Here is a 12,368-nt window from a genome sequence, read left to right as displayed (position 1 = left end):
TCATGCAAGGCTAAAACAACTCTTAAAAGCTTAAAGGAATGTAATTTTTTAAAATTATACAGACATGTTTTGTTACATTAATCACAGAAGTTCGTAAAACAGGCTGTCGAAAATCTCCTATTTCGGAAAAGTGGCCGTCCTTAACTTTAACGGCCGCCTGGCTAAGGAAGGTGGATGTTAACAAATACGTCAAATTTACTTTAGCTAAAAATATTAACACTTTTTCACCTTACCAAGTGTCATTGTCCATATTTTCTATTTTAATGTGTTTATTTTCATTTTTCTGGTGGATCAAGGGGGGTGGCTAGCCACCCAATCCACCCCCCTGGATCCGCCCCTGGGGTGGGAAATCTGTCATTTGAAGTGCTTTTATTAAAAATATTTTGAAATGCACTTTGTGGCTGGCTACATAAAAATTACAAGGGGTACCGTTTCTGTGAAAATGGGACAAAAGGGTAAGGGGTTAGACCACGGGTGAAGCCTCCCTGTATGAAACTTTTCTGAGTATCCCCCCTCCCCTGGGGTCTGTTTATGACTAAGTAGTGCATGAAGAATAGGTGCCAAAGGGGATAGGGTTTTAGCCATTTTGAAAGAATGAATGAATAAATACATGAATCATTCAGGGACGGATCCAGGATTTTTCAAAGGGGGGTGGCTGCTGACAATTTTTTTTGTTTACTATCTTGTTTAAGCCCCTTTTTATGGAGAGGGGGGGGGGTTATCAGGCTTTAGGGCAAGATTTTTAAAGTGGGAGTCCAAATTATTTTGTGCCAAATTATTATGGGCCGCAAACTCCATGCCCCTAGGGGGTCGGGGGGTATGCTCCCCCAGAAAATTTTGAAAAGTTGAAGCCTCTTAGACGTGATTTCCGTGATTTCTGAGCAGCTTTAAACATCTTTCAATTAAGCTATTAAACCGCTGTTTTTTCTTGATAATTTGACAAAACTATCCTTTCCTCAACTTACCTTGTTTAACATTGAATTATATTTGGGACAGAAACTCTAGTTCTTAAGAACAGTGATTGAAATTTGAAGTTGAACTTACGAACTGTCACGAAAGACCAGATATGCGTCGTTTTGTTTACTTACGAGCGTGGAAATTTTTAGCCCTGGCAAAGTTTCCTGGAGACGACTTGGCGAGTCAATGCTTTGCTTGTGAAATCGCTTTGTTCGATTTTAATTCATGCAAAGAAAACAGTAAGAAAGCTGGCTAAAAAGGTTAACACTTTTTTTCGCCTTACCCTTTTGTGTTCATTTTCTTTTTTCTTGTGGATCAAGGGGGGTGGCTAGCCACCCAATCCACCCCCCCTGGATCCGCCCCTGTCATTATCATTCTATTCATTCATCTGCCATATATACCGTATTTATTCGATTAAGCGCCCAACCTCGAATAAGCGCCCACCTCGAATAAGCGCCCACCCTGTATATAGGAAAAGTTAATAAGCGCCCAGCTGCGAATAAGCGCCCACCCCACCCGCCTAAAATTAAAATGAGGGCACAAGAGGAATTTTGATTATCGTTCAAGGTGAGATTGAAATTGACTAAGTGCTACTAAGAGACTATCCCGAAGACCGAGTTCTTTTTTTTTTAGTTTTTCTACTGAAACTTTCAATGAACATTTAAAATTCAGCTTTCGTGCACCTTCACGTTTAGTTATTATACATTGTTTTCTTGCAAAATAAACGTACTACATGCTAAAACTGGTGAAAAATTAATATTAAGCGCCCAGTTTCGAATAAGCGCCCACCTCGAATAAGCGCCCACCCTCAAGTTCCAAAAATTTAATAAGCGCCCAGGGCGCTTAATCGAATAAATACGGTAACAAGAAGGTTTTTATATTGATAACTTAAAGTCCTTTTCAGAGAGTAAAACGTTTTTCAAGAAGTTCCTGAGTAAGGTCAGGTTATTGGGTCCAGTTTGAAATAAGGTATGCGTAGGGTAGGAAAAAAATCTCATCTAATAGTACGACTGCTCTCGCCTTCGCATAGGCTTCTACGCGCTTTTAAAAACAGGGACCGCTCAGAGGGAGGGGCTTTAGCCCCCCCCCCCCCACTTTTGTACACCCCCTCCCAACCTTTTTACAGTAACGAGGAAAAAATATACTGAATGAAAAAACAAACGAAAAATTACTGAGAATATTTCGTTTCTAGAAGCCATGTTATTGATTTAGTTTGTAAAGGACGAAAGTAACAGCAACTTGGTTTTAATGTGGACTTCTCATGAAAAAGGCCTGTTTCATCGTTGGTCAGTTTCGATCCCATCAAATGGGTTAAGTTTATAAGACGATACGGTTTGTTTTCAAGCCCATTCTAAAGGTAATTGATTTTGTAACATAAAGTGAGATTGCCTGTTTTGTTTTCATTCCTTCTGGTAACATTTCATTTGCCGGTACTTCAACATACCCGGAAACATAGTGAGAAAGGTTCATGAGTAGTCATGGTCGGTGAGTAGTTTTATCGAACGTTTTGTGCCCTGAGTGGTACTCCCAAAATTTTCGGATAGGGGTGTGCCGCGAAGGTTCTTAAACCCTGACCCTATTTAGGGATAAAGAAAGCGAAAATTGATACCCTTTTTAAGGCCCAAAACTGAAAAATGACACCATATTCAAGGGGAGGAGAAGCGCTCTGTGACGACGTAAATAACGGCTAACCGCGCACGGCAAAACACAAATCTTTATAAAATCAAAATCGCTTTACTAACACTTGAACGGATGCCTTTTTACGTTTAGCTGGGCGTTTATTACCATATTACCGTACCATATCTAAGGATCACACTGGGACCACATTGCCAAAAGGAGCAAAAATGATACCCTATAATTTAAGGACTGAGAACCTCAAAAACCATACCCTATGGTATATATGTATGTTTAAAGTAATATCTAAGTTTTAAGTACATTTTAGACACGGCCTCCATGAAAAGCAGACTTTTCTTTTTTTGTTATTTGAATTTGTTGTTATTAATTTTTTGTAGTTAGTTTTGAAGGGGTTTTGTGGAGCAACCGTCTTTTTATCCCAACGTAATTTTTTTTTTTCTCATGTCAAGCAATACTTTTTATACCAAAACCTTTTAAGCGCTGAGCGTTTAAATTCCAAATGCATTTTCCGGTATTTAAGTAAACTTGAAATCCAAATTTTCCCATATTTGGAGCATTTTTTTTTATTCCAGCAACTTTTTTGTTTTCTGAGCAGTTTCAAGACGGAAGATTCTCCGATTGTTGTTCGAAGACCATACGAACGCTTCCAAACATTTTTCAAACTTTTCCAAGGAGGTTTCAAAGATGTTTTTTCACGCATGAGAGACGGAATATCTTGACAAACCAATTTTACGCCGTGTTTGCGATATTTTCAGCACCAAACCACACATGAAACCATGGGGACTGTACTGAGTCCACCCCCACAAATTTTCGTTTATTTGGAGAGGGGTGTAAGGCTTTCCACAAGTTGCTCGGCAACTTTTCATATTTCGAGCAACTTTTTCCCCTTCGAGCAACTTTTTTCCTCACGAGCAACTTGTTGGATTTTGAGCAATTTCCAGACCGAAGATCAACGAAGATCAACCGAGTGTTGTTCAAAGGCAATACGAACGTTTCCGAAGATTTACGAAGTGTACCGAAGATTTTCGAGGAACATCTGAAGACGTTACAACTATCGGCTCATTCTTACAAAACTCGTCAGCAAACATGACGTCATTGATATCTTCACGATTTTTCTCAGTTAAAGAAATCCTTGTTATCTAACAAACTTTCCCCTGAATATGTTATTTAGATACTTTTTACTGTAAAAATGCATAACCCTGCTTAGAAATCTTACCCTCAAAGGGAACTTAGCATATATTTAGAGAAATTCTCTTAATTAAAAGCAGCGTTTTAGATTTTTAGGAGCAACTTTCGAGCAACTTTTATTATCAGAAGCAACTTTTTTGGATTTTTGGAGCAACTTTTGAGCAACGTTTTGGTAAATTACGAGCAACTTTTTGGGAAATCTCGAGCAACTTGTGGAAAGCCCTAGAGGGGTGTACTCTTCTTGTCACTCTTCTTGCTCCAGTTTGAGTGAAACTTATGGACATAGAATCATGGTTATATACCACTTTTAAGGGAATTTTTTTAACGTACCTAAATGTGTTAAAAGAAATTTGGACTATTTAGACTTGGATTTGGAAAATATCTTTTTTGAGCTTGGAATCTCGTCGAAAGGAGCGTGGGCCCTGGGGATGACTTTGTCCTTCGGAAGCGCGCGAAGACGCGATCTGTCACGTGACGAGGAAATTCGGAGTTGTTGGCTTGTTGCGGTTTTGGAGTCTTTTGGAGGACAGAGAGAGATTCAAGAGGCTAAAGGAGGGGGAATTCTTCTTCAGCTTGTACAGATAAATTCCATTTCTGTCCAGAAACGAACATTTAAACGATGCATGGCGAAAACTTCATCTTCAGCGGAGACGTTTATGAAAGAGTTGGAATGCGCGATTTGTTTGGTGCAGTACAAGGAGCCTATTAAAAGTGCTCCCATGTCTTCACTCCTTCTGCAAAACATGTCTCGTGGGACTGCTACCCAAAGAAGGACTGGCGTGGAGAGTAGATTGTCCATCGTGCATGAGCAGTGTAGAGGTGAGTTTGGCGAAGCTCTTCGCTGAATTTGTGATCAATTTCTCTTGGTTAATCCTTCTGCACCGGTTTCTGCCCTAGCTAAATGGTGTAAGTTTCAGAGGAAGTGAACCGCGCGAATTTGTGATCTTTGTTTTGTTTTTTCGATCATCCATGATAAATTTCAGGATAGGTTTTCCGTTCCGATTTGCGTTTCAGTTTACGTTTGGGGTAACTTTAGTACAGTATAGTCAGTCTGTATAGTGCCTTTAATATTTCCGGGGTAGTTCCCGGTTTAGTTTCTTATCATATAATCTACTTGATTTGTTTCAAATACAGTCCTCTGGACATGTTCGACCAACAAAATGTACAGAGCTTGGCTGCTTTCGCCAAGTATATAAATTTTTGGGAAGCCCACTATCGACCAATTTCCTGTATGATGGCTTTGCATCCATCTGACAATAAGCGGTTCATTTAGGCACTAGCAGTAAACTTGCGTTTAATATGTGTGTATTAAGCCCTTTTTGTGTTTTTTTTTTTTCCGTTTTGAGGTTTAATTTAAAATGGTGACTAGTGCTTTGAGGCAGTAGTGGTGGTTGGAGAGAGAGAGGGTGGGGTTGCTGGCCCTTTTTCATACTCCCATAAGAGGGAAGGGAATTGGGAAAGGCAGAAAGTTTTCATTCCTCAGTGGGTGGGGACAGGGGGTCTGAACCTCCCGCCTCTCGTACCTCTTACTCCCACTTCTCGTACCTTTTACTCCGCTTCCCGCCCCTTTCTATAGTGGTTCTCTCCTCTTTGTCCCAGGGACGGCAGAGCAATTTTCCAAGTGGGGCGGCTAGATCTGACGAGTGACTTGTAGTGCGGGGGGGGGGGGGGGTGCTTAAAAGAATTTTCTCTAAGTAAATCTTTATTTTTCGGAAATTCTGGGGGGGCTAATGCCCCCCCCCCCAGCCGCGCGGCTCCGCCGTGCCTGTTGTCCTGTATCTATTGCGAAATATAACGAAACATTACAAAATTTTCCTTATTATCTCCCGGTTCCCGCCACCTTAGGAATCCTGCTTCACCCCCACCCTCCCTTCTCCCGCTTCCCGCCCCCCCTGTCCCCCTCCACTCCTCATGGCCTTATATTTTTTCGAGAAGTAGGTACCCTCCCCCCAAGAAAACCTTCCCCAGGTCCACCACTGATACTATCTATAGTAGGGTAACATGTTTTATTTTTCACTTTTTATTGTAAGTTTACTGCCTGCCAATTTCTTTCTCAACAATTTGTCATCCATGGTTGCCCTTCACTTAGAACTAGAAAGAAGTAATTTTGGGTGCGATAGCTGTGACAATGTTGATGCCGCTATCAACAGATGTGCCACCTGTCGGCAGTTCCTTTGTGATATTTGCACTGCTGCGCATAAACGAGGGCGTGGCACAAAAACTCATCGAGTGATGTCTCTTGAAGAAGCCAGAGAAGAGGGACCCATAGCTGTCGTTCACCCATCCTTTTGTAAAGAGCATGAAGGAGAGATGCCGAAGCTATTTTGTGAGACATGCGATGAAGCTGTTTGCCGGGATTGCACAATCATCAAGCATCGTGATCACAAGTGTACTTTCATCAAGGATACCTTTGGAAAGGAAAAAGACATTAATTTGTCACGAAAATTCTGTCAGAAACAAAAACGAAATTGACCACACTTCAGGATGCTCTGCGAAGTGTGTTAGAGATGAAGAGAAGCGTGCAATCTCACGCAGAACAGACTGCGCAAAATGTCACAAACTGTTTTCATGACTTGACAGCTAGCCTTAATACTCGCCAGGATGAGTTGATGGATGAAGTTGAAGAGCTCAAAAAAGCTAAACTGAAGTCTCTGGAGATCCAGCTAGAGGAATTAGAAGCAGCTGTAGAAATTGTAGAAAACAGTGTCGGATTCACAGAGAAAGCCTATAAACACGGCAGTGAAGTTGAGATTTTGAACATGCGCAAGCAAATGTCCAGTAGATTACAAGAGTTGAATGCAACTAAATGGCAACTAGAACCTTGCGCTGATGATGCTGTGAAGTTTGAAGCTGACGACCAATTGAAACAAGAAGTTGCAACTTTTGGTCTAATTACAAATGTCGTGACGCATGCTGGTGCATCGATGATAACCATGGGACATGGATCAGAGGGCATATTATGTACAACACGCTGTGTGGCCAGCCAATTGAATTCACCATCATTGCTAAGGAGCGGAATGGACAAAAATGAACGGAAGGAGGGGATCCTTTTACGGCATGTTGTATTGATGGTACCGAATTTAAAAATTTAGTTGTGAAAGACTGTGGAGATGGTTCCTACACTTTTCGTACACTCCAACACATGAAGGCCAGCTTAAACTGGTTGTAAAGCTGATGGGAGGTGATGTGGGGGATGGCCCTTTCTCTTGGTTTGCTGAGAGGTGGCGTCTTTTGTGTATTTCCGGTAACAGTGAAGGACAGATACAGCTAACTGAAGAAAATTTGACAGCATGGTTAAAGCAGGGGGCATCAGGTTTTACTCGTGGAAACGGAATCGCTAATTGTAAAACTGGATTCTCTTTTTCATCATCTGGTAATTCTGTAAGTACATGTGCCTCCAGCTCGGTGTTTTGGTGGCGTTTCCCAAGGTTTTCAGTTTGAACGTTCACACAGTCATGGTTACCGTAGTACTGTTCGGCCATTTGGTGCAAACAGCTGGCCCTATGTTGTGAGTTCTGTTTGTTTCAGCACTGGCAAACATTCATGCAAAGCAAAACTAATAGGCAAAGTCCAGGAGGGATTTAGCTTTGGAGTTGTTACCTCCAGTAGGGGATCGCATGGTACGCTGGCCAATCTAGGAAACTGGTGGCTGTGGAATTCAACACGAATGAAGCATTTGTTGTCTTTGTCAAATATCGACGCCCAAGAGAGCACTATTAACCACTGCGCAAGTAACGACATCATTGAAATGTACCTTGACCGTGATGCTGGCACCCTTAAGATGTACAATCAACGCATTAAAGAGTCAGATATCTGGCATGGTGTGGAGGGAGATGTTTGTCCAGTGTTTCACATGACCACTGATGGAGATCAGATTCCTTTACTACTTTAAGCGGAGTTATAAATCTTAATTTTTTCAAAAGACCTGACATCAACTTTGAAATTCTCCTGATGCATCTCCATACAAATTACATAGTTACATAGTGCAAGTTGGGAGAAGTTACCCTGGGAGGTATTTGTGTATAGTGCTGAATGATAAGGATGCTCATTTTTTATCTTTTAGGAGTCGAGAATCATTTGTAGTACTTATTTTAGGTATATGTATTCCATTTCAAATTTTCAGTTTTTTTTGGTATGGGGTAAGGGTAGGGGTCATGAATGGTTCCTCAAAATTTTGCAGTGCTTGCAAAATAAGGCTTCTGCTCAGAATGCTCGCAAATTTTTTGTGGGTGGCTTTGAATTGGTTTAACCATTAAATTGAGAGTTAAAGTAATTGAAGGTAAAACTTTATTGTTTGTCTTATAAAGTGAAGCATACCCCATCAGTGACCAAAAATATAATATTTTTCAAAAATCCCCAGGTGTCAATGAGTTAATGCTGTATATTGGAAACTAATAGATTAGCTCAGGTGGTTGTAGGTGACTTAATCTGGCTGTGAACATCCACCTTTTGTTTTGTTTGCAATGACATTTTTAAATATATTAAAATATATTCTTTTGTGGAATAAGGAGAACAAATACTCCATAAATTTAATTTAGATTGCCATGTTGATTCTCCTTTCTGTTTTTATGATTTACAAGTAGAAACCCGTAAGGGTTGAAACATGTAACTTCCTATGATTCAAATTAAACAAAGCGTTTGCACATTTGCTGCCATTAAGAACCATATTTGGAAAATCAAGAGAGAAAATTAATCTATCAAAATTGCAATATTTAAATTAAATTCACAGCGCGCGCTAGCTTGGGCTCGATTGGCTTAATCCTTGAACAAGCTTGGTTGAATAAAGTTAAATATTTTGGTTAAATTCTCCTGTTTCATTGACATTAAGTAGTATCTGGAAAACTTCACTTCAATTTGTAAGAAATTTACAGCGCTTAGGTCGGAATTCAAGTAACTCACCACAAAACCGAAAATGTTGTTGCGTGAATATCCAGGATAACCCTTCAGTACATGTGTACTGTTATCAATGGGGTACTGCTAGATATATTAAAACACATCAGAAATTTATATTATTTGTTCTTGTCTTTTGATTGATGGGTAGAATATTTCTTTGTTTTGAATTTTTGCACACCAATAACAAATCAGCAGTGTGTAAAGTTACATGTCATTAGTACGAAATCTTGGTGGTGGTGGTGGGGGGGGGGGGGGGGGGTGCAGGGTTGGACTAGTGACTTGAAGTAAGGGAGCTAAGTAAGTTCTTAGTAAGTCTTTATTTTTTCGGAAATCCTTTGGGACTAATATATGTGAAAAACACAAAAGTTAGTTGGGTTTAAATTTCAGAGGTTGAGTGTTATTAAAGGAGGCAGTAAGTAAGTAAGCAGAGCTGGTCCCAAGAATTTATGACAAAAATAAAGGTTTATTATTTGTATTGTATTGTTCTCATTGATAGTGTACTCTGTCGATATCAATATTGCTATATGCAATGTGAGGAACAAAATTATTTAACATCAATGGAAGATGGCCCTTATGCACGCATTGCGTGCCTTTATTGCGTACCTTTATCCCCCTTCTTCATTTACCAATAATACTGTCTGAATATTTAGCTTCTTTATCTAGACGCCACTGACCATATACAATTGACAAGAAAACGTCCTATTTTAAGTCCACGCCATGTCTCTTACGTATATGAAAGGGGTACCTTTTTCAGTTAAAGGTATACGAAAGGGGTGCAATTTCTGTCAAAAATGGTATATAAAAGGGTAAGGGGTTAGAACTTGGGGCGGTGCCTCCCCGTATAAAACTTTTTTGAGTACCCCCCCCCCCCGGGGGAAAAATAAAAATAATTCCGCAAAACCGCGCTAAAATGCGTCACCGCTAACCGTCACGCCCGCTCTTGAATGATAACACGTTTCTTTATCGACCCTCAATAAAACGACTTCCCGTTTGAAGCACAGAATAAAAAAGAAACACAACATTACAATTTGGTATAAATTTTGTAACACGCTCATCTGCTGTTTTGGGACAATGCTGCTTCGCGAGCGGTTTGAGAGGTTCTGATGAAATACGTAATTTGGAATGCAAATACATTTTCTTTGTAGATTTGCTCAAATGAACAACAGTAGTATTGTATTTTATTTTTTTGTATATACATAATTATCTTTTTTTAGATTCCCCTTTGTCTCAACAAGGGTTGCGTTATATTGTAGCGTGCCTATATAGGAGAGTTAACACATGTTAACACTCCCTTTGCAACTAGGTAAACTTTTTATGTTCCAAAAATTCGAACAAACTGGCAAATTCAATATTCAATATAATGGACCTATATTATGGAATAAAATTGATGAGAGATTTAAGATTCTAACTCCTTACTCATTTAAAAGAGAATAATCCTTGCATTTCATTAATTTCTATTAAATTTTTCTACTATTTGCTATATTCTGGCATTTCTACCATTTATCTTTCTTATTGTTCATACATTCGCGCAGAACGAGACTCCTTTGAAGAGGAACAGGACTTAAACAATTCAACATGGCGTAGAGAGGAGGAGTAGAGAGGCCGCAGAAACCTTGGGTTAGAACATACTTTTTTTACCAAGTTTACTTCTCGCAACAAGACACTGAAGAACAAGGCTTTTAAGATCTGCGTTTTTTTTTTAAGTTTATTCCACAACAATGGTATTAATACATACACTGCTTTAATAATAATTTACTGTACTTTTAAGAATTTACTGCAGTTGTCTCTACCATAGTTGTTGTTAAATGTAATTTTTCTCATTTTACAGCCATTTCAATTTATACTACATTACCATTCTTAGAGTAGCTGTTAGAGCGGTTTTCACTTGAGTGTCGAAAGTAATTCGCGTTTGCATTGGTTTTGCATTACTACGCTTTGTGATTGGTTTAAAAATCTCGCACCACTTTCTCAGCCAATCGGAAGTAAAACCAAAACCAATCGTGACTCGCTCGCGCACGTTTTCCCGCGTTTCGTGTCGGCTACATGTATTTGCTTCGAGTTTTGATTTGATTGTTTGTGGCCTTTATGATTGGCCAGAGTAATAACTTTGGTTTTGGTTTTACGACACTCAATTGAAAACTGCTCTATACCTTTATTATGTTTAACAAATACCATAAACATCCTTACTATTTATACATTTTTTCCTCCAGGTAACTGCATTCCTTAGTTTTCCTTGTAATAAATAAAGAACATATACATTCTTGTTGTTGAGAAAGACGTTAATCGGTCAGTACCACTGACATATTAACAATTTCCTCGTTTTCTACCAAGCCTATCTATACCATCATTTCTTCCTATTCTTGTAATGGCGATTATCGGTGTTTGTTGTTTTCATTTCCAATCATTTCCACCGTCTTAGACCTTGGTTTTAAAAACACTCCATTAAAACTGGATTAAATTATTGAGTCCAGACGTTTTATAACAAAGAAATTGTAGGTGCAGATTCCAAAACAAGTTCTTTCAACAAACTCAATTTGTAACGGAATAACTGTCTTACAGTAATTCAATAAAAAGTAAAAAGAGTTAACCCCTGTAATGCAGCAACTAAATAAATTTCACTTTCGGACCATTATTTTTTTGGAGGGGGGGGGGGGGGGATGAAAAATATTGAAAAAAATTGTTTGCAGGGCCTAGAAAGACAAAATAAATTGTTTGTAGACACGATATTTATAACAAAAAATAGTTAGAATTTCAAAAAAAATGTTTGCATAGGTGCATAAACTGAAAAAAAAAAGTTTGCAGAGGAAAATTTTTCATCCCCCCCCTCCAAGAAAATAATGGTCCGTCCCTAAATAAAACTTATAGTACATACCGTGATCGCTAAAACAATTTGGATTAATTCTTCTTCCAATATAATTGAAATCAATTTTTAGTTGCATGTCATTTTAGAGATGAGAGATAATTTCACTAGACATCAACTTGCTTGTGCTCTTTTTCCTTATTATTTGATTTTAAAGAATTCAATTTATTTTAACGTGTTTCCTAGAGCACCTCGGGTTAAATCGACCTCAATAGGAAATACATTGGCGTCCTTTAGCACGGAATAACAGTTCTCGTGGTACTCTGTCACAGCTGCAACAAACCGCTGGAGTTGAAAAACAATGTCTTGTACTGTAGAAATAAAAGATTACAGAGAAAATATCACAAAAAAGAACAGTGAAGCGGTAACAATAAATCTTCAAAGTCTACACACTTGCAATATGAGGGTTTTGGCGCAAATCCAAAAAAATGCGTTCGGGGCGAGAATGGCGAAGCCCCAAAGAACAGGCGCGCCAGAATTATTTTTCAATTGAACAAATATTTTTTACTTTGTATATGCACCAAATGGCTGCTGCAAGATATTCGTCAGAAGTTTTGCAAGCTATGATGGAGGAAAACCTCCGTGAATTTCAAAGAAACCCGCAAAGAAATTTGTCTTTTTTACTGGCCAACACCGATTTTAACGATTGGCTCCGAGTATGGAAAATGGACATACCCGAAACCGAAAAAAACAACAAAGATCTTTTAATTTTTGCAAAAAAACACAAAAAAAAGTTTTATGATCTTTTGGAAAGTGAAATTGAAGAATTGAATGACATAAAAGCAAGCTTCGGGCTTAAAGTAAAATTTTCGATGAAAAGAAACGGAGTTACGCT

The 12,368-nt window shown here is 38.9% G+C and overlaps 1 protein-coding gene and 1 pseudogene across 1 annotated transcript in view; one reads left to right on the top strand and one right to left on the bottom strand.

The window, feature by feature from the left end:
• Window positions 1–4,403: 4,403 nt before the first annotated feature.
• LOC144633514 (E3 ubiquitin-protein ligase TRIM45-like) lies at window positions 4,404–7,722 on the top strand (annotated as a pseudogene).
• A 3,956-nt stretch (window positions 7,723–11,678) lies between these two features.
• Window positions 11,679–12,368, bottom strand: part of LOC144633842 (PRKCA-binding protein-like) — a 42,255-nt gene continuing 41,565 nt past the window's right edge. Inside the window, exon 13 of the mRNA XM_078492730.1 lies at window positions 11,679–11,844. Within this exon, the coding sequence (XP_078348856.1) occupies window positions 11,699–11,844 (146 nt within the window). The 3' untranslated portion in view covers window positions 11,679–11,698. The remainder of the gene's footprint in view (window positions 11,845–12,368) is intronic.

This window comes from Oculina patagonica, chromosome 12 (genome assembly GCF_052425735.1).
Source record: "Oculina patagonica isolate OP01 chromosome 12, crgOcupat, whole genome shotgun sequence".
NCBI lineage: Eukaryota > Metazoa > Cnidaria > Anthozoa > Scleractinia > Oculinidae > Oculina > Oculina patagonica.
Note: the sequence above shows the minus strand (reverse complement) of the source record. Positions and strands in the feature narration are given on the sequence as shown.